The 22,853-nt window shown below is 39.3% G+C and overlaps 1 protein-coding gene and 1 long non-coding RNA gene across 3 annotated transcripts in view; one reads left to right on the forward strand and one right to left on the reverse strand.

Annotated features, from left to right (window-relative positions):
* The window catches only part of NTN4 (netrin 4), a 40,543-nt gene extending 22,588 nt beyond the window's left edge, over positions 1–17,955 (forward strand). The window contains exons 4-10 of one of the 2 annotated variants that reach the window (XM_081878258.1): positions 4,416–4,542; positions 6,327–6,515; positions 10,211–10,424; positions 11,374–11,489; positions 12,162–12,230; positions 13,427–13,597; positions 16,013–17,955. In XM_081878258.1, the coding sequence (XP_081734384.1) occupies positions 4,416–4,542; positions 6,327–6,515; positions 10,211–10,424; positions 11,374–11,489; positions 12,162–12,230; positions 13,427–13,597; positions 16,013–16,146 (1,020 nt within the window). In that variant the 3' untranslated portion in view covers positions 16,147–17,955. The remainder of the gene's footprint in view (positions 1–4,415; positions 4,543–6,326; positions 6,516–10,210; positions 10,425–11,373; positions 11,490–12,161; positions 12,231–13,426; positions 13,598–16,012) is intronic. The other variant, XM_081878259.1, reaches the window with a different exon arrangement.
* The window catches only part of LOC309351022, a 79,139-nt gene that overhangs the window by 34,417 nt on the left and 21,869 nt on the right, over positions 1–22,853 (reverse strand). The window lies entirely within an intron of this gene.

A 22,853-nucleotide genomic window follows, 5' to 3' on the forward strand; every position in this document is an offset into this window, starting at 1 on the left:
TCAACCAGTAGAACTGGCACTACTACAGGTGTCCCTTAATACTTGTTCTGAACTTTTAGTGTGGCAGCACCTATGCTTTAAAACTCTGCCTATTGATATCTGGCAGTGATATCACTGTGCTGTATTCCTTTTGGTACCTGCTTAAATCATCTTTGTTTAGGCAAGCCTATCAGACACATACACACGTAGAAACTGCATGTCCTTTGAGTATTTCAAAACATTTTTTTGGCCTTTTTTCATCAATAATTTTAATGTTTCATTTTATTTTGTTGTAAACTGCTTAGAAATGGATTTTCCCCCTACAATCAAGTGCTATATAATTTTTTAAAAATAAAAATAAATTAAACAAACATAATTCAAAATATTCTCCAAAATATATAAAAATTTGTAGAGTAGGGTCAATATGAGAATATATGAACATGTTTTAGTCAACATATATTTTACTAAAAATCCAAAGCTACCTTTATTTTATATACTCTCCTTGTGGTAATTTTTTTACCCTCAGTAGCACTTTCCTGTTTATTTTGGTGGAAAAAAGCTAATATAACAGCTACAATTTAAAAACAATTTTCTAAAGACTAATTCCCCTTTTATCCTTTCGATATTGTCCCTTGTGTGAAGATTTACATTGTCTCAGTAAAAAACCCTATAACATCTACCATAATAAAGCTGCAATAGTAGTGTAGAACTCAAATCATTATGCAATATAAACAATACTAATCAAAAGGGAAGTTTCGGGGGGAGTCTTCTAGTGCACAAGAGCTGTTAGTTGCTTCTTTCTCAGTATAGTACATTCAGGAACATAAGTCATGAAGTATTTTCTAAAAACCCAGACAATTTGAAAAGAAGTAATTGAATATATTAATTGAGGAACAAAAAGGCAATGGGAGGAAACATGCCCTAGCAACTGTCTTCATGTGTGAAAATCAGTCACTAATTTATCTTACACAAGTCAACTTTTGTAACACTGTTTGCCTTGCACAGTATAATGAGTGACATTACCAGAGAGCTGTCAAGCTAAGAAAGAAAGCAGTCTGGAAGTGGAGTAAAATGAAAAGGGCTAATGACAGAATGAAATATAGCGTGAAAAAAAGAACTCTGGTTAAATGAACTCACTTGTGTCAATTCACAAAACAGTGAAACATCCTGGGAAATGTGTCATTTAGCTATGCCTCATAAAGATTCAAAATGAATAGTACAGGGGTAAATGGAAATTGCTGGAAAATGTTTACATTCTGGTTTAGTCGTCACAAATGCATCGTGGCTGGCTGCAAATCAAACTGGAGCCACGCATATGATCATTCTAGTGCAGAATTATATTCTTTGTGGTGGCGGCAGCAGCAGCAGCTGTTTCTTATTGATTTAACTTCCCCAACTTCTTTAGATCTTTTTTATTCTCAAAATCTGCTTTCTCATTATTTGTTCATGACTGTGCAATCCTATATATGTCTACTCCAGAAGTCATACTGACTGAGTTCAGTGGGGCTAACTTTCAGGGAAATTGGTAAAGGATGGCAACCCCAGTGACAGAAATATGAATATATATCCTGATTATCAAATTGGGACATATGGGAGCCAGAAAGGATGTGTTTGGTGTGTTCTTGTTTTTACATGGCCAGTGCCATGTGTGTGACAAGTTGCTGGTCTGCTTTTTACAACCAACTTTCTTGTGTGTAAAAAAAATACATTTTAATTACAAATACCTGATTTACATATATACCATCCATGAGTATTTGTTTCACCACCCTCCCAGGACTTCCATTTCATACTTTGTGTCATGCTGGCTGCCCAGTCATGCAATTCTTACAACCTACTATTAGGTTTGAAGCACCATGTGGCAATTTTTGACTGGAGAAATACCTGTCAATGTATTTCGTTCCTTTTACAAACCTGGACTTTTAAATTTCTATGATGAAGTTATATGACACTGGTCTCTTTCCCAAATAGCTTGTAGTATTACCTACAGCTGTCCTGATTAGTTGGCCTGCTACTAATAAGCAAACTTATGCAGGCTGTGGTAGATATTTTTTTCCATGGAGCTCTAAGCAAACATGGCACCTGCTTTAAGCATATACCATGGTCCTTTTTTTTTGCCTGTTATGAAGTTAGATAGCAATTTCCATAAAAATATTCCTGGATGGTTACTTTCCCCACTCTTCCATTGCCAGGAATGGATTGTTTGATTCAACGTAAAGAGTTTCCTTTCTCTGGTTCATTCTTCATCAGCTTGAATATTTAGGCCTGTATCTGGAGCTATAACACTAATAACATTCTATCCTTCTGCAACCTTCTCAATCAGAGACTGTTATATTCTGAGTAGGATGAAAAGCAACACCAGTTCCCTCTTGACATTCCTTGCTCATCACTAGCTTTTCTACAGTGCCCGTTTATGACTCAGTCCATATTTTTATTTAAGAGGAGCCAAAACACTCCAACTGTGATAATAGAATCATACAGCTAAGAAGGATCAAACAACTATCCATCTACCACTCCTCAAGGACCCTTTTATATAATAAATCTCAAGCAGAAAGAGGGTGTTGGCAGAACAAATAGCTTCAAGGAACTTATCCAATTCCGATGCTGCAGGGGAAGTCAGAAATTACTAGGATTATTGCCCAGTTTGACCTGGGGAAATTCCTTCTGAAGGCTAAATATGGTGTGCCATGAGACCCAAAACATTCCACATTATAAAGAACTTCACATCATCTCTCGCCAGCAACTTCGTCTGGACAAACAAGCTCAAAGAGTCTTTAAAACGCCCTGTAAATATAATGGGAGCAAAGTCACTCAGAAGGGTATTCTGAGCAGCAGCCTATCTGTAACTGTGACAAGAGTCTCTCTTTCTCTCTCTTATGAACTTTTAATGCTATTTAGCTACCAATAATTTCTTGATAAGAGCTGTATTTTCTGGTTGTCAAGTACAGATCAAGAAGTTCAGTGCAGAGCTACTTAGATGTTTATATTTTTGCTATGTATGCTATAAAGGTAAAGGTAAAGGGCCCCCTGACCATTAGGTCCAGTCATGACCAGCGCTCATCTCGCTTTAGTGGCCGAGGGAGCCGGCGTACAGCTTCCGGGTCATGTGGCCAGCATGACTAAGCCGCTTCTGGCAAACCAGAGCAGCGCACGGAGATGCCGTTTACCTTCCCGCCGGAGCAGTATCTATTTATTTACTTGCACTTTGACGTGCTTTCGAACTGCTAGGTGGGCAGGAGCAGGGACCGAGCAATGGGAGTTCACCCTGTCATGGGGATTTGAACCGCCGACCTTCTGATCGGCAAGTCCTAGGCTCTGTGGTTTAACCCACAGCGCCACCCGTGTCCCTCATGTATGCCATACCAATGAGCAAATGATAAGCTATCTTGCCTACACTGTTTACTCTCCCTGAATCACCCATATTCCAATAGGAAAATCTAATGGGGTAATTTACCACAAAGAAATAACTCATTGTGAATAAAATAGAGTAAAAAGATGTGGAAGAAATTCTCTAACATTAATCCAAATTTCAAATCTAATTTTTGACATCAAAAGGAAGCTGCTCACTAGTGTTTAATCAAGAGGGGCCTACGGCAATTAAGCAATGGCATTTTAGTACAGCACAATAGCAATATATATGTGAGGACTGTTTTGGGGGGGAGAATTCTAAAGCTGTCATAAAACACAAAGTGGATATGGGAAGGGGTTCAGTACAATTTATAAAATAAATGTACAGGTTATCCAATAACTAGGGGAAGGCATAATAGGTGCATACTGCTATTACCATGATTAATGGTTAGCACTTTTATAGCACATTTCAAATGTTCAGAGTGTTTCATATACATCATCTCCATAAAACTTACAACAGCCCTGGAAGGCAAACAAGTATCCTTGTATTGTGAATGCGGAGCTAAGACCGAGAGATAGTTGGCTCCCGAGGAGGAGACTACAGCTGCTTTGCTGTTCCTCAAACCCTCCTTAATATTTCCTTATTTGCTTCTAAAACAACTTCTTGCCAATCTTAATGAGCATTGATTATGCACTTGAATCCTTGGGATTTGTTGCATAAACCTACAAGTATATAGCCATGAAAACTGGGACCCTGTCTCTGCACAAGGATGCTGTGTGTAGGCTTGATACAAGGTACATTGCAGTGGTTCTTCCTCCTCACTCCATGCATTCAGTATATCGTTTCAAATATTCTGAACAGGACCCCTATTCAGTGCAAGTGTTGTGATACTGCTGTAATGCTGGAATAATTCCATGCGAGCAAGCAATCAGGTTCAACTGAAAAGAACAATTTTCTATTCAGTTAGCAAGCAGTTAGCGGGCAGACACATTTCCAACAGTGATTTCATAATGCTGTAGGTGCACCTGCATGTTATCTCTAGAAATGCCACTACAGTCATAGTTGTCACAGTTTGTTTCCCCTTTGTTAGGTCCATGGAAGGTGCATGTGCAAACACAATACTGCAGGAACGCATTGTCAACATTGCGCTTCTCTCTACAATGACCAGCCATGGCGAGCGGCAAATGGCAGAACAGGAACTCCAAATGAATGCAGATGTAAGTAACAAGTTAATGGCAGTGCTTCTGGGCTATCAGGATATGCAGAAATGACCCTGGGTAAACAAATTAGAAAGCCAAAACCATTGCCACTATCCACAACATTTTAAAACATTGGTAACACCTTAGTTTACTAAGATGTTCATTCATTTTACCAAGAAGGTGACATTTGTTTGGCCCCCTTCAATTCTCCAATTTTGAGCTATTCAGATTTTCTTGGAGCACCTAAATAAATTATACTAGACACTGAAACACTAAATATTTTAAAGTTTTAATTTACAATACAGAAGATACAGAAGCAGCAATAATTATACTGGATTTGCGTATCTGTCGTAGGATAATCTGATTTGGTCTTCAAAATATTTGATTTGATATAGGATGTAGCTTACCTTGATTTCAGCAAGGCATTTGACAAGGTGCCCCATGATATTCTTGTAAAGAAGCTGGTAAAATGCGGACTTGACTATGCTACCACTCAGTAGATTTGTAACTGGCTGACTGACCGAACCCAAAGGGTGCTCATCAATGGTTACTCTTCATCCTGGAGAAGAGTGACTAGTGGGGTGCCACAGGGTTCTGTCTTGGGCCCGGTCTTATTCAACATCTTTATCAACGACTTGGATGATGGACTCAAGGGCATCCTGATCAAATTTGCAGATGACACCAAACTGGGAGGGGTGGCTAACACCCCAGAGGACAGGATCACACTTCAAAACGACCTTGACAGATTAGAGAACTGGGCCAAAACAAACAAGATGAATTTTAACAGGGAGAAATATAAAGTATTGCACTTGGGCAAAAAAAATGAGAGGCACAAATACAAGATGGGTGACACCTGGCTTGAGAGCCACCTGGCTTGAGAGCCAGATCTAGGAGTCTTGGTTGACCACAAACTTGACATGAGCCAACAGTGTGACGCAGCAGCTAAAAAAGCCAATGCAATTCTGGGCTGCATCAATAGGAGTATAGCATCTAGATCAAGGGAAGTAATAGTGCCACTGTATTCTGCTCTGGTCAGACCTCACCTGGAGTACTGTGTCCAGTTCTGGGCACCACAGTTCAAGAAGGACACTGACAAACTGGAATGTGTCCAGAGGAGGGCAACCAAAATGGTCAAAGGCCTGGAAACGATGCCTTATGAGGAACGGCTAAGGGAGCTGGGCATGTTTAGCCTGGAGAAGAGGAGGTTAAGGAGTGATATGATAGCCATGTTCAAATATATAAAAAGATGTCACATAGAGGAGGGAGAAAGGTTGTTTCCTGCTGCTCCAGAGAAGCGGACACGGAGCAATGGTTCCAAACTACAAGAAAGAAGATTCCACCTAAACATTAGGAAGAACTTCCTGACAGTAAGAGCTGTTCGACAGTGGAATTTGCTGCCAAGGAGTGTGGTGGAGTCTCCTTCTTTGGAGGTCTTTAAGCAGAGGCTTGACAAACATATGTCAGGAGTGCTCTGATGGTGTTTCCTGCTTGGCAGGGGGTTGGACTTGATGGCCCTTGTGGTCTCTTCCAACTCTATGATTCTATGATTCTATGATATTTTCATATTCTACCAAAAACATCATTATGGAAGGCCTGCGGTAACTTGCAGCAGATTCCCTCTAAATTGGTACATTAGAGTAACTAAACACTGATAATTTGCAGATATTGGAAACATCTTCAGGCTGACATATACATTTCATTTTATTATTAATCAGCTCTCATTATGTGTAAGGGTTTTTTCTGCATTCTTTTTAAAAGAGCATCCTTAATTTGTCTTTTTGCTTATCTTGGCTGTGTTTCAGCCTGTAAGTGCAATGGGCATTCTGACTCTTGCCACTTTGACTTGGACGCATGGCTGGCATCAAGAAACCAAAGTGGTGGGGTGTGTGATAACTGTCAACACAATACAGAAGGGCAGCACTGCCAGCGTTGCAAACCAGGCTACTACCGAGACCTCAGAAGACCCTTTTCTGCCCCAGATGCCTGTAAATGTAAGCTAATATGAATTTATCAATATTATGAATATTTAAATACTAGATCTTTCTGTTGCTCATTCTCATGCCAAGGTTAAAAAAAAAGTTTGGTATCCTCACATTTGTAAATGAAGGAACTACAATCCTCAAATATTTCATTATGCAGTATATCTAACTAATGCCAGTTTACCGGTCAAGGAGCTTGCTGTGGAGTTCCACCAGTTACTATTCATTACCATATGTACTTTAGAATAATGGTGATGGAGCTAAAAGTAGCTGTGATAGGAACATTCAAGCAAACTTCCAATATATGGGGATTTTTTAAAAGCCAGTGATAAGCCAGTGGTTTCTGTTGGTTGGTTGGTTTTATTCATGTACATCTGATGGGCGGGGTATAAATATTATTATTATTATTATTATTATTATTATTATTATTATCTGGATTCTTGTCCATGACAGTGATTAAAGAAGCATATAAATAGAGTATTCTCTTCTACAAAGTAGATGTATTATAATTACTAATAATATGAACAGCAACAACAAAGCTTCACCTTTTGTTTTTGTTATAAAGGGAGTTTTGGAAGGTCCAGCTTGTAATGTGGAAATGAGAAAATCTACACCTGCTGAAACTCCTCCTTCTACATTTTGACTAAAAAAAGACCATGTTCAAGATGGCTAACAATTGTTGTAGATGTTGTTAGTTTATATTCTGCATTTTGACTTTAAAAAACAAAGTGCTCAAGACTGGTAACAACAATATCTATAACAATGGTTAGCCATCCTGAACACAGTCTTTTTTTAGTCAAAATGTAAAGAAGTTTCTGCAGAATACAAGCTATTTTATTAAATAAATTGTCCATACTACTAGCGTACCTTTGCAATTTGATCACCCCTATTTCTGGCATTCAGGGAAATGCCAGTTGTGGCAACTGTAGTTGTAGATGCAGTGTTCAAATCATGGCAGAAGATGCAGCAGGAAATCCTAACTTGACCTTAAGCAGGAGGCTGCAAGGGACAGTGGACACTTGAGTGAATACCAGGACTTAGGACAGCTTGAAGCAGACAGTTTGCTCCTATAAAGTCTAGAGTTCCTTTTATTTCCCTTGACCCTGACTACCCTCCCAGGTTCCACAACTTCCTGAAGATTGGAGGTGCTTAAAAGGGTAGTCTCCTGGCCTAGAGAGAAGATTTTTGCCAATGAACAGTAGAACAGAGGAGAGGAATAGCATTGTCTAATATCTTTTCCCTTACGCTAAATATGTAAAAATACACGATTGGAATTCTTCACCCATTAGGTCCACTAACACCTCAGTCTCATTTTACTGAGTAAAACGTTGCCTACAGAGAATATTTTATTTGGATTGACAGTGATGACACTCAAATCCCAGATTACCTATGGACTGTCAGAATCACCGGGGGTGGGGGGAGGACTATTTCAGGCCAGAAAAAACTGTTTTTCAAGCAACACAAATCTTCCCAGGCAAGTACACTCTGGAACAATATGTTGATACACTGGATGGCAGCAGTTTTCCTTGATTGCAGCAGCTGGCACAAAATGTTGCTGTGAATGTGATCATGGAAGTTGCCAAAGAATGTTGGAACTACTTCTGTGTTTCTTTTTAAAATGTGCTTGTGGGAGCAGGTGGGGGGATTGTTTTGTTTTTGTTCTTGTATTTATTATGTATTTTGTGTTTTTATCTCATATTTTAATGCTGTGAACCACCCTGAGATCTACAGATGAAGGGTGGTATACAAATTTAAATAAATAAAAAATAAATAAAAACTACTAATATAATAACAGTAACAATAACAACAACTGCCTTCCAGTCTCAGCTGCATCTCTTAAAATACAAGAAATAAAAGGGTTTGGGGGAGGACGAATAAGTATTGTAAAGCATTTTGCATACAATCTATAGAAATGGTAAAAGCTTTCCCCATAACAGCAATCAATCCTTCAAGTTTTCTTTTCTGACTTCCTCTTCCTGGTCAGCTTACTTTTTTCTTTTCTTTTCTTGCAAAATCTATTGATACAAAGCAAATTCCTCTCAGCTGTTGCCTCCAAGCCATAATGAGTTTCATTCCTGGGCAGCCATCCCAGTTTCATCTTCAGCTGCTATCATTTGTGCAAAGTCCACAACAATGGAGTCAGAGTGACACATGATAGAGCCAACAGAGGAGACAGATATTTCCTGCGTGAAATTGTTCAGTCACAGCTTTTCACTTGCTGTGTAAAGTGTGAGGAGTGTTTTGGATAGCTCCAGCTGAACAGAAAGCTTGTGCTTTGAGGGGATCAAGCAGAGATTACAATCTCGACAGAGAAAGGCCTTGTGTCTTGCATACTTTGTGTTGATAACGACATGTCTGATAACCTTATTCATATACAGTAGTAGACAATGGTATTCTGCAGATATTGCCAGCTCACTCACTGAGGAGCGACGAAAATGGAAAAGCTCCAAGGTCAAAGCAAATGAAGGAGCTGTTAAACCACAAATCCTTAAACTACACTAAGCAAAGTGAACAATGTGTAATATTTGTTCAGGAGTGTGTATGTACTAGATAAAGCAGGGCATACTCTTATTTAACATGGTAACTGTAGCAATCTGCTTGAAGGTTACATAGATTCTGCCACCTCTTCTATTTTTAACAACTTGTATGAATTTTTAAGACTCTGCTACAATGTCACGGGGGTGGTGATAAAAAGGTTCATAACTGATTACAGTCATTAAATTTAAAACACTTGTATTCCATACATAGATGCTTGCAACACTTGGATCTTGTTATCCAAGACTCAACTGAAAGTTCTAGTAATCAGAACTTATTTGCTGCATTCTAAATTTTGAGGCTGTTGTACAAAAGCAGTTAACATTTGTTTAGAGTTGAGAACTGCTTTTAATACTCCAGGCCCATGTTTATATTGAATTTCAGATTCAGTTTTAAGTCAATTTATCCAATAAGCAAGAGATCATGTGTTTTTAGCACACCTTACTGCAAGCATCTTACAGCTAAAAGAGAGCTAAAAGGTGAAATTTTCCACTCAACACTTTTAAGGAACGGCATAGTGATTGGTATGGGAAACAATACAGGGCATTTTCACATGTGAGACTTCAATATGTCTGCCATGTATCTGTAAAACCCACAGTAGTAAAAAGTGTATGACACTATAATAATGTGGGGACGTGGGTGGCGTTGTGGATTAAACCACAGAGCCTAGGACTTGCCAGTCAGAAGGTCGGCGGTTCGAATCCCCGCGACCGAGTGAGCTCCCGTTGCTTGGTCCCTGCTCCTGCCAACCTAGCAGTTCGAAAGCACATCAAAGTGCAAGTAGATAAATAGGTACTGCTCTGGCGGGAAGGTAAATGGTGTTTCCATGTGCTGCTCTGGTTTGCCAGAAGCAGCTTAATCATGCTGGCCACATGACCCAGAAGCTGTACGCCTGCTCCCTTGGCCAATAAAGCGAGATGAGCACCGCAACCCCAGAGTCGGTCATGACTGGACCTAATGGTCAGGGTTCCCTTTACCTTTATAATAATGTACTGCAGGGAGAAAACATACATTTGCATTGTTTGCGGGGCCAAACTACAAATGGCAGTGGCAGTTTATATTTCTTGAACTCTTGAATGTAAAACAAGAATAATACTAAGGCTGGATGATACCTTTAGGATACACTCTCTCCCCATATACGTTCATCTCATATGTATGTTTTAATATTGCAGTGTGCTCCTGCCACCCTGTTGGATCAGCTGTGCTTCCCTTTAGCAATAGCACCTTCTGTGATCCCAGCAACGGCGACTGTCCCTGCAAACCTGGAGTGGCTGGTCCTCAGTGCAATAGGTGTATGGTAGGATACTGGGGCTTTGGCGATTATGGCTGCCGAGCATGTGATTGTGCAGGAAGCTGTGACCCACTAAATGGAGACTGCATCAACAAGTGAGTGGACAAACATATTGCTAACTATAAATGGCTAGCTAACATAAGGACAGGGAGTTTATCTACAAGAAATACGTGTTTGAAATAGAATAAAAAGGTTAGAGATGTAGAAAAACCTCTTGAGCAGAGATGGAGGACCTGTGACCCTTCACATGTTTTTGGATAAGAACTCCCATCATTCCTGCCCACTGACCATGCTGGTTGGGGCTGATGGGAGTTGAAGTACAGCAACATCTAGAAGGCCACATCTTCCTCATCTCTGCTCTAGAACAAAATGTGGTTTTATTGTAACACCTCACATGAACCACACATTATATAGTTGGATTGAAAGGATTAAGTGCTAAACTAATCTGACTGGGGGAGGGGGGGTTATGCATCAGAAATAGGAAACAAGCACTTTTCTAACTCTTAGCTTGAAGATATTGAGACATAGCACTTCCCACAAAAGAAAGAAAGAATTGGAACAAGAAAAATATATTGGAAAGGCATAGGCATAGCTCAGTTGGTTAGAGCATGTTGCTCATAATGCTAAGGTTGCAGATGATCCTCAGGGTCTCTTCTAATTCTGTTTCTATCGTTCTGTTATTCCATATTCCCCCTCACATGACTAGTTTAGAAGGGGAAAAACAGAACTTCCCTTCCTGCAAGAAATTAGCTATGAGTGACTATATCATAATCCTAAAAACTCTACCAGGCACTGCTAGAAATCTCTTCCAAACTCTGAACTTGTGTGAGATCTATAAATAAATTGCAGATAAGTAAGTCCCTTTTCTGACAACAGAAAAAATGTTTGAAGTATGGATAATTAGCAAAATAATATTTTCTTTTAATTTTGCTTCTGAATACTTAAGGTTTGTCAAGGGTGTTTTTATGTGGAGGGTTGTTTACAAATAAACTTGAATTGAACTGAGTTTGTAAGAAACATATCACAGTGTTCCTTTAATTTCAGCAGTGCAAACATAGATTGGTACCATGAAATCCCTGGCTTTTATTCTCCGTATAACAAAAGTGAACCAGCATGGGGGTGGGAGGATGAACAAGGCTACTCTGCCCTTCGACATTCAGGTAAGAAGAATAGGAACTTTTGGACTTTTTACTGAAAGATAGGAGTCTCTTTCAGGTGTTAAACATATGTGTGGATTATTTTCCCATGCTATCAGGACCCCTGGGTTCCTGATCACAAGGAGGGAGCCCTCTGTGTATAAAGCTTTTTTTTGTGGTGGGGGGCTCTTTCAGTTTTTATAATGAACAGGTGGAGGTCAGATGTGTGTGATCTCATTCTTCCTATGTGTTCATATAACATCTGAAATGAACTATAGATCACGTGGAATTATTTATTATAATTGGTTAGGTTCACTGTTTGAATATCAGATATGTAATCTCAGCTGATATTTTCCATCAAGCTAAAAATAAACCATACTGTGTACACACACACACACAACACACACACTCTCTGTAGATATAGATATATCCAGGATCCAGTGAGCAGCTACAAAAATTATTTTCCATTCAGTACTTAAAATGTTTAGTAACATGCTGTTGCCACTGTCCATTCAGTCTTCTGTGAAAAGTGCTGTCCTCCAAAACTATACTGTATCTAATTACATGAGCAATCCCATTCACTCCAAGTTTAGTAGCTGAATCTAGACATTCTGGTGAATACAATATGAAATAATGGTAACTAAAATATTTCATCAAATGGTGCTTAAAGAGAGAGGTATTTTTGTGTTTCTGTAGGAAAATGTGAATGTAAAGACCAAGTTTTAAGAAATTCCAAGATCTTCTGTGGCATGAAATATACATATGGTGAGTTAAAAATCAAATATATTATTCAAATTACCTAGTGCTGTCAACAGTTTCCTTTATCAGTGTAATTGTCAACAGAGCTACTATGATGGGGAGATTTGGTGGTATTTATATTAGGAAAACTAGAGGTTCATTTAAGTGGTGCACTAGATATAGTAGGGATGGGATACCCACCCCCTTCCAGATTTTGTTGGATTTCAACTTCCATCAGCTCCAACTAGCATGGCCAATGGTCAGAGACAATGGATACAGAAGACCAACAATATCTGGAGTGCCACGGTTTCTGACCCCTGAGTTATAGACTTTTTTTTTAAAGCAAAACTGGAACTTTGCTTGCTTGGTAATACAACTTGTTTTGCCTTGCAAATTTATTTCTATTGGACCTGCATGGCTGCATGCATATTTTGTCTATGTATAATTTCTCCAATGTTTTTTATCTTCTAATAAATGGTCTATTTGCCTAGAATATGTGTCCTGGGAGAAAACCAGCATTTAATATGTAGACAAACCTCTTTTTCTATAAATTATCAACAATATAAAGTCCTTTTTGTGATGCCAATTAGACTACTAGTTCTCAAAGGGAGACTCTATCAGTTTAAATTCATCCATGCATGGCTTATGGGGGATGGGGGGGGGGAGAGAGAGAAACTCCCAGGCACTTTTTAATCTGTAAATTTCTAAGAACCAAACTATGTAACTCTAAATGGCTAGATTATTTTAAACTGATTACTTCTCTTTGCCAAAATACATGTATTTTAAGCCTATAATGGGAACAGGCAGTTGGGCTACAGGAAACCATTGCTGTGTTTTGTAGTTTTGTGAAAAAGTTTAAAATGACAGCTTAGCAGCAGTTCCAAGTAATTCCAATGGGAAGAAGCAGCTGTGTATGTGCTCGGTATGTCCTAAAAAAATCAGGTCACTGAGCATCTCCCTGCACCCTGTCTTTGGCAAAGGCTGAACAGGCTCATCAAGTAGAGGATCTGGCACAGTTTATTTTCGACTAAATCAAGAGCTTTTCTGTTTGCATCAGATGAAATATATAGAAACATCTCTCTATCACACTAGCTGTAGCAACAATTACACCCACCCTGAAAGTACAAAGAGGCTCAGTTTGCAGTGCTCACATGGATGGTGCCTAAGATTAATGTATGTACCAATGTACTAGAATGAAAACAGAAGTTATGTTCTTTATTCAGTGCTGAAGGCAAAGATTTTATCTGCTCATGATAAAGGCTCCCATGCTGAGGTCAATGTGAAGATCCAAAAAGTACTGAAATCTACAAAGCTTAAGATTTTACGAGGGAAGCGGATTCTGTACCCGGAATCATGGACTAACAGAGGCTGCACTTGCCCAGTACTTAATCCTGGTAGGTATTTATTATGAAAATCAGGTTTTTATCATCATCATTTATTTACTTTTACTATATATATATCCATCAGAATCACTCTTATAGTCAGTACATATAAATTACCGTATTTTTTGCTCTATAAGACTCACTTTTCCCCTCCTAAAAAGTAAAGGGAAATGTGTGTGCGTCTTATGGAGCGAATTCAACCTGCACAGCTATCCCAGAAGCCAGAACAGCAAGAGGGATTGCTGCTTTCACTGCGCAGCGATCCCTCTTGCTGTTCTGCCTTCTGAGATTCAGAATATTTTTTTCTTGTTTTCCTCCTCCAAAAACTAGGTGCGTCTTGTGGTCTGGTGCGTCTTATAGAGCGAAAAATATGGTATATTCCACATTCTTGTGGTAGAAGAAAATATTACATAGATACTCCAGAAAACTAAAATGTCAATCACTGTTCTTACTAATTAAAGCAATTTAATGTGATGCTAGACAATCCTTTCAATTTTAGCTTCACTTTGGACCTGTTATATCATGCACAATCATTATCAAAGCCCTGCCACAGTGTTTGTCAATTTGAATCTTCTCTCATAACTGCACACATGCAGAATTCCTTCACCAACATTTTGAAAAATAATGCAGCTAGTGTTACCTTGTCTCCAAAGAATGTAAGATATTCCCATCACACCTGCGTTGGTTGTGCTTGCAAATGCATGAAGATACACTCAATATACACAATCACTATATCAAACTGAAATTTATGTTTCTTAAGCCAGTTCTAGTCATGAATAAAAATATTTCTATATATGACTAGCTGTGCTTTCCCATCCACATTCTGGCACATCTCAATGTATATCTAAACACACATCTCATTTAAAATAAAAAAGTACAGATAGACATTCTGTATTTGAATGGGCCTTTGCATGTACATCCAAATTAGATCCAGAGTTTCTGTTTCAGTAAATTATTAGTTCAAGGACACCTGCTTCTCTGGTCAATTATTTGAAAACAATAGACTGTGGATTCCAAAGTACCTATTCTCCTTTTGACGTATTAAAATAATAGAATCATAGAATTGCAGAGTTAGAAGGGACCATGAGGGTCATCTAGTCAATGCCCTGCAGTGCAGGAATTGTTTGCCCATTATGAGACTCAAACCCATGACCCTGAGATTAAGTAGACCCTCAGGCTCTAATGACTGAGCTATAAAGGTAGATTTACCATGTAATATTTGGATAGTGAACTATCTTTGTAAAATGGTCTCACCATTAAAAAAAAAAACCCTCAAAGTTACTAGGGGAAAAAACAATAATTTGCAATAATTTCTCAGATGAGATCATTTCAGAGCTTGTGATACTGTAGCTCTGCCATCTACCCAAAAAAAGTAGTAAAGTTTCACAAACCAAATGCAATTAAGCACAAAAGAGAGCCAGACTAGTGCACTGCATAAGAGTGTTGAGTAAGAGTAAACAGCACAATTTACATAAGAGTAAACTGCACTGTGCAACTTTTAGCACAGCATGACTTTTTGATGGAATAGAAGCATACGCTAACTTGTGAGAAAAGGAGGTGATTCCCCCTACAGTTGCCCCACAATTTCTACAGTGGTACCTCGGGTTACAGACACTTCAGGTTACAGACTTCCCTAACCCAGAAATAGTACCTCGGGTTAAGAACTTTGCTTCAGAATGAGAACAGAAATTGCTCGGTAGTGGCACGGCGGCAGCGGGAGGCCCCATTAGCTAAATTGGTAACTCAGGTTAAGAACAGTTTCAGGTTAAGAATGGACCTCCAGAACGAATTAAGTTCTTAACCCAAGGTACCACTGTACTCTAATATAAAGGGTCCCTCCAACTCTCTGGAACAGTTTATCAGAGGGCTACATTGAGAAGGTAGAATATGAACAAAATTGCCTCCTGTCCTCTTACATTAAAGATACTTCTGGATTAAAAAGATATGCATTATACACATACATTGCTCGACCCCAGCTCCTGCCGAACCCAGCAGTTCGAAAGCACGTCAAAGTGCAAGTAGATAAATAGGTACCACTCCGGCGGGAAGGTAAATGGCTTTTCCATGCACTGCTCTGGTTTGCCAGAAGCGGCTTCGTCATGCTGGCCACATGACCCAGAAGCCTGTCTGCAGACAAACGCCAGAGTCATCCGTGACTGGACCTAATGGTCAGTGGTACCTTTACCTTTTCTATGCACACGTACACACACACACACACACACACACACACGTACATGCATACATGCACAAAACATATATGCACACACAACTATTTTATTTTATTTATTTATTAAATTTATATATTGCCGTTCATCAGAAGATCACAGAGTGGTTTACAGTATAAAAAGTAAATTCCCTTTATGATTGCATACTTGGATAAATATGAAGTACTAGTACAATAAATATCTGACTATTTTGTTTTCAAAGGTTTGAAATATCTTGTGGCTGGATATGAAGATGTTCAAGCAGGCAGACTGATAGTCAATATGAAAAGTTTTGTCCAGCAATGGAAACCAGCTCTGGGGAAAAATGTATTGGAAATTTTAAAAGACTGTAGCTGAAAGTGCCAAACAGGGCATTTGTTTATGCACAAAATGCAAACGCTATAGAAAGAAGGCTCTCAAAATGAAAACTGGAAGGGAAAGGAATAGTGCCAAGTATGTGTAGAGGTATTCAAAGTCATAGCCTTTCACTTTGATTCTTAAACACTTTGGTCCCAGTTGCAACACTTATGTATAAACAGTGTTTGTGGGTGATACCCTCACAAGAGAAGCGGAGCCCCCACCCACCCAATAGCTTCAGCTGATTGTATAGGGGGAGTAGAGGTCTTGTAATAAGTGAGTCCAACAAAAGGCTGTGCATGCATAGCTGCACTCCTGCAGTTCTCCTACCCAGATCCACCTTTCCACCAATCATCTATTTAGTGGAGTAAAAGGGTCTCCTGTGGGCAGACCTGCATTCACAGACCTTGTCTGTATTGGACCAACCTGCCTGGGAATAAATTTCATTTATTCAGCAGAATATGGTTTATGTCACAGCCCTTAAATTAAATCTTTATAGACAATACTGCTTTAGGGTCCAGTTGTACAAGTGTTTTGTTTACCTGCATTAAAGTATGTGGGACTGGCACCAACTGAGGAATCTGAAAATTGGAACCCCACTCGCATGTTCTTTGGAAAGATGAATATACACTAGTAACGGACAAAAGGACTACCAATTTAGAGAGAAGCAATGGAATGTGGGTGGTTTTTTATACTGGTATATTAAAACTAAGATGAAGGTTTTGATTAAATGTCTACTGCAAATCTCTAGAAGTATACATGTATGGAAATAACACCAATATTGGTGGGAAAACTCCACTGTAAAACATACAAAGTCAGTAATCTGTAATAACTAATTAGGGCATGCATTTAACCAACAGGGCTCTGTGGGACATCCTTAAAAAGGAGTTAATAAGATTTTCATTTGGGGCACTTAAAAAGATTCTGGATAAAATTTTCTAGTCAGTTAAACCAAGGGGAATATGTTGCAACACCCAAGTTGGACTCTGGTTTGTTTTTGAGCCAGCACAGATGAAAGTAGAACCTATCCTTTCATCAAAATTTTGGTTTTAAGAAAAGACTGGTTCCATAAAGTATAAATGGGAACACTTCTGTTTTATGAGGTATTATACACATGTAAGCATTTGATTGTATAAAGCACTTTATTGCCTGCCCCCTTTCAGTGTGAAAATTCTAATATTGTTAGGGAACAGAGGTGGCACAGGAAAATGAATATTGGAACAGAAGCACTCCACGACTATAAAGGATAAAAGGAATAGTTTTCATTCATTTATGCCAATGGCCACTCAGTAAAGTTCAAGGATAGTTTTTTGCAATTAATATATTTCAGATGAAGTCCTAACTTCAGACTAATGGGTTAATTCTATAAATATCAGCTATGATGAGATTGTATATACCACCAAAAGAGAAAACAAGGAGGGGGGGAATGCTTTTTGAAATGTCATGGACTTGTTCATAACTCATGCTGGCTTTGGCCTTTGTTTTATAATATTTAAACTTGAGCAGCAAGTTTCTTTCTTTCTGTTTCTACACAGAACTTTCAAAATACTGTAAATTTATGGAATATCAATGCCATATTCATCACTAGATTCTATACTTCACTGGTAAACGGACACAAAATGTATCCCATTTATATACATTTAAAAATAAAGGAAGCGCTTCTATACCATTGAAATAACAACACTTCACTGATCCATGGTTCATAGGTATGTTTTCTATTGTGGTCCTGTGGATTCACAAAAATGTTACTGTTTTGAAATTTTGTTTTTATATTTTATGTATATAATAAATATACTATGATTCCAAATATTTTTTCTTGTGGATTCATATTTTCTAGAACCCTGTCCATAAGATTATAAGGAAATATACAATATTTTTTCACAAGAAAAATGGGTTTCTTCTCACACGATATTCACCACCACCATGCCCTCTACACACACACATATGCACCATTCACACATTTATTCCTGTTATGGAATCTGATCACTCAAGTGTCATGGACCTCCATTTGATGGTGCCTATAACATTATGATGGGACGCTGGTGGCGCTGTGGGTTAAACCACAGAGCCTAGGACTTGCCGATCAGAAGGTCGGCGGTTCGAATCCCCGCAACGGGGTGAGCTCCTGTTGCTCGGTCCCTGTTCCTGCCAACCTAGCAGTTTGAAAGCACGTCAAAGTGCAAGTAGATAAATAGGTACCACTCCGGCGGGAAGGTAAACGGCGTTTTTGTGCGCTCCTCTGGTTCGCCAGAAGCGGCTTAGTCATGCTGGCCATATGACCCGGAAGCTGTATGCCGGCTCCCTTGGCCAATAAAGCGAGATGAGCGCCGCAACCCCAGAATCGGTCATGACTGGACCTAATGGTCAGGGGTCCCTTTACCTTTACCTTTACCTTTACCTATAACATTATGAGGGATGGTGCCATAGTTCCCCACCCCACAATGTAGGTACTATTTAATGATCATGCTTGAAGCTTTTGTACTCCTCTGTTGTATCACTTTAGTACAAGGAATATCCAGCTACCTCCACTGTGAACAACAAAAGCTGCAAAATCCTCTACAACAATCCTTTGTGCTGTGGAGTTTTCATTTGGAGGCTGTACGCTTTCTCTCTTCTCTAATGGTGCCGCAGATGAAGTCTGTCGATTTCTATTGACTTTTTCTCGAAGTCTTGCCAGGGCTGATTCACATGAATGTCTACATGCATTAGCAGTGTAATGATGGCACTACATTCTCAAAAGACCATGTAGTTACTTCTGCGAAAAGGGATTTCCACATTTTTGTGTCTCTTAATTAAAGAAATATAATGAGCTCTCAGTTTCACATGCCAAGAGCAGCTTTCTATAGCATAAATGACACTGAAAAACCTCATTCACAGTACTGCAAGTATTCCCAAAGATCAGGAAGTAAAACGTGCTCCCTTTTCCATGACAAATAGAAACATACATTTAGCTTTCATTTGGAAAACGGTATGAGAACTCTCCTGAAGGTAACACTGTGAACTCTGGAGAGAGACATTCCTTCCTCTATATTCAGTATAGCATCACTGTCATTGTCACTGCAATATTATAGACCATAGGTGGTATTCAGCTAAGTCTTACTCAGAGTAAACCCATTGACTTTCTATTAATTTCAACTTAGTTGAAAAACACCCCATACTTCATTCATGATCCAGCATGAGTCCAATTCCAGGGGCCAGGAAGGAAGAGGGGATAAATACTCCAATATCCAATAAGTTTTTCTACACTCCCCCCCCCCAAAAAAAAATCAGCAAATGAATCTTTCACTTGGCTGTGAACTCTTTTTGTTACTGATCTGGAATTAAATATATCCAGTAGGGAACTATTTCCACATTATGTCACGTATGGACAGTGCAGAAGAGAAATTGCCTGTGTGCAATGGAAAATTACACAAAGATGGTATTTTAGTATAATTACGTCACTGGGCTAAATCTTCAGGGATATGTATATGTTGCAGAAAATTATAAGAACATCTGGTACTACCAAAGTATCTAAATAGGGAGCTAGCATTGGCATAAATAAACAAAGCAAATTTGGAACAAATATGCACGCTCTATTTTTAGATACAATTACTTGGTACCATATCAATAGTGAAGTGTTTTTAAAAAAACACTCAACTTTCCTTAGCAGCCACTTCCAGCACACTGAAGAGATAGCTTACTGATAAGTCACCAAAGTTGCTGGTCCCCAAGGTTTCTGTACTTTCTTGTTGATTTTTTTTCCCCAATGACAGTGAGTTCCGAAATCTAACCTTGCACGAAGGTCAAGGCAGCTCATAGCTCCTTTCCCACAGTTCAGTAAGAAAAATATTTACACATGTCCCTCACTAATCTGAGGGAGGACAGGGCCACAGGGAGAAAAACAAGCAGGAAAAATATTTCTGGAAATATTCTATATATGGAAAAACTTCAAGGCATGTTGAAATATTAATATAACCCAGTGCCTAGAACAAAAGATTGGGCATAAAAATACCTTCTGGTAGGCCCTAATTTTGGAGTTAAGCAAGCTTGAAGAAATATTAACTCCTTGAAGAAATATTAACTCTCCACCTGCTAACATCCTAAGCCGGGCAGTTGTATCTTCCCCACCCAAGCTGATCTTAAAAGTTCTGTGCCAAGTCCTCTGAAATATACTCAGAGTCGAGAGTGGATTTCATGCTCTTTATTCAGCTCATAGTGGTGAGGAGGAATGGGAGTTCCCCCAGAATGTCTGCTTTATATACATTATTTACACAATGGGCCCCACGTGATTGGCTAATTCCAGGCTTCTCCTGTAGGCCAATCAGGTTGCGGATTCACTTCCACCTGGAGCTGGATTGGGTGGCTCCTGTGGACCAATCAGACTGCTGCATTCTGGGTCCTATTGTTCTAGGACCAATCAGACTGCTGCATTCTGAATCCTATTCAACTCAGTACATAACATCCTCAAAAGGCTTCTTTAATTCAAGCACACCATACCTGGCTGGTATTTCTTCCAGTTATGTTTCTGCTTCCTTAAGAGCTGCCAGCTGTGGCAGCCTCAGTCCCACATAAGGGATGTAGATGCTCACCCATCCCTCCTTACCTAATACTTTCCCTGCCATATTTCTTTATTGTCATTTCCCAGCTGTGAGTTGGAAAATGAAGTGACAAGGTGGTGGTGGACCTCTGTGGATTTCCAGTGGCCATTGACTCACTTGTTTATTTAGTTTATTTATAGAGTGCAAAGACATAAATGGCTGTTTATACCTTAAATTAATAGCTTACAATTTATAATAGACAAGATAAAAAAGTAAAGGAGAGAAGAAGAACATAAATAAATTCAGGTCCCCAGAGCCACAGCATAAATCAGAAGGACATAAGCCAAATTATGGGTGAAATGAAATGAAATAAATGAAATGAATGAAAGTTGGTACAAATTAGGCTAATGGGTTGGGGCCTCTGCTCCCCTCCCTGTACTGACAATAAATCTCAAAATTACATGGATCTCAAAACCTGACCAACTGGAGACTGACTGCTGGGAGGCCCTCACAGCTCCATACTGATACATACAGTCATTCATTCATTAAGAGTGGCAGCTTGGAAGTCACAGAAGCTTGGAAAAGAAGTGATCTATTTTTGTACAGAGGACAAAAATTATCCCATGAAATCCTTAGGACATTCTAATGACAAAGAATGAGAATATCCTGTAAGAAGTGGTCAACATCACATTTTCTTCATATTTTATGCAGACATGCAATAGAAGCTACAAGTGGTGACCTCACCGTCCACTTTTATGGAAGAAAATCACTTGTCTTAGTCAGTGGCAGAGAGCAGGCGGGGGCGGGCCTGGCGCGCATCCAGGGGGCGTGGTGCGCCGCCAGCAGGGGCATGATGCACATCCTGGGGGAGTGGCGTGCCGCCTGCAGGAGCATGGCGCCCAGTGTGGGCGGAGGGGCAGCTGCGATGGCACCCCACCGGGATCGCGCTGCCGGGGGCAGTGCACTCCCCCCGCACTCCTCTTCCTCTGCCAGTGGTCTCAGTATACCCACTGGTACTAAAGAAAAAACACCAAGAATGCATTTTTTTTGAAGTGAAGGATTTGTAAGAACTGATATGCACCAATGTCTTTCTGTACAACACAAAAACAATAACACACACATATTGTATAGATACTACCAGTCGTAGAAGGTGTGGTGGGGCCATGCTGGTCACCTGACTCACCTCCAGGAGCAAGGCAGTACAGCAGTTGGTGTGGTGCAAGCACTGGCAGGAGACCAGATTGGCTCTGCCAGCATGTTTGCACCATGCTGGCCTCACTACCAACTTGTCCCTGTTGGTATGCAGTAGCAACTCAGCCAGAGGGAGGTCAAGTGAGTGGCGCAGCCCCACCACACAATCTGCTAGTTGATATTACATGAGCAGGCATAGAGTAATCTAGAAGACTATTAATTCCAAGTTGAGTTCCATATTTGAGTATCTGATTTCACCCTAAACATTTGCTTTGTATGCTTTGTATCAAATATGTATTAAAAATGTATTAAATAGTATTGTATTATTATTACTTGTATGCAATTTTTATGTTGTAGTAAGATTATTGTTGAGGGTCTTTAAACTCCAATTTAACTCACCGGCTAGGGAATCACGGTAAGACTCAATTGATAGTGGACTCTTGCCTACGTGCTTCCCATGTCCTATTTTGTGTCTTTCCTGTTCAAAAGAAAAGCTCTCTCCATTTGATCAAGTCAACAAATATTTGAATGTACCGGTATTTTGCTTGTGCAGTTTCCTACAGACAATAGATTCTGCTAGCACTAGCTGTGATTCGTACTCAGGTGGTTACTGGTGTTGAAACCAAACACTGACCTGAAGTTGACTTTTCACAAGAATACCTCTTGTGTAAACAGCATAAAGGGACACTGAGGATAAATAATTTTTTTTTTCTGCTCTGGGAAATGAACTAGATAATTATTATATCACTCCTAGAAGGAGAGCATTAGTGCCAAGGAAATTATTTCCCCAAATGTAGACAAAGAAACAATTATCAAGAATAAATACAGTATCTCTAGAAAAAGACATTTGTGTATTTTATATTAAATATATGCCTTTTGTCAGTAGGCATCCTGGAGTTATGTTGCTTTTCACTAGAATTAGAATTACATGTTAGATGTTCTTTTGTGCTGATCATCAACGGGGGGAAATATACAACATGACCGATCTAGTATTGGTTA

Source organism: Podarcis erhardii (genome assembly GCF_964252035.2).
Source record: "Podarcis erhardii genome assembly, chromosome: 10".
NCBI lineage: Eukaryota > Metazoa > Chordata > Lepidosauria > Squamata > Lacertidae > Podarcis > Podarcis erhardii.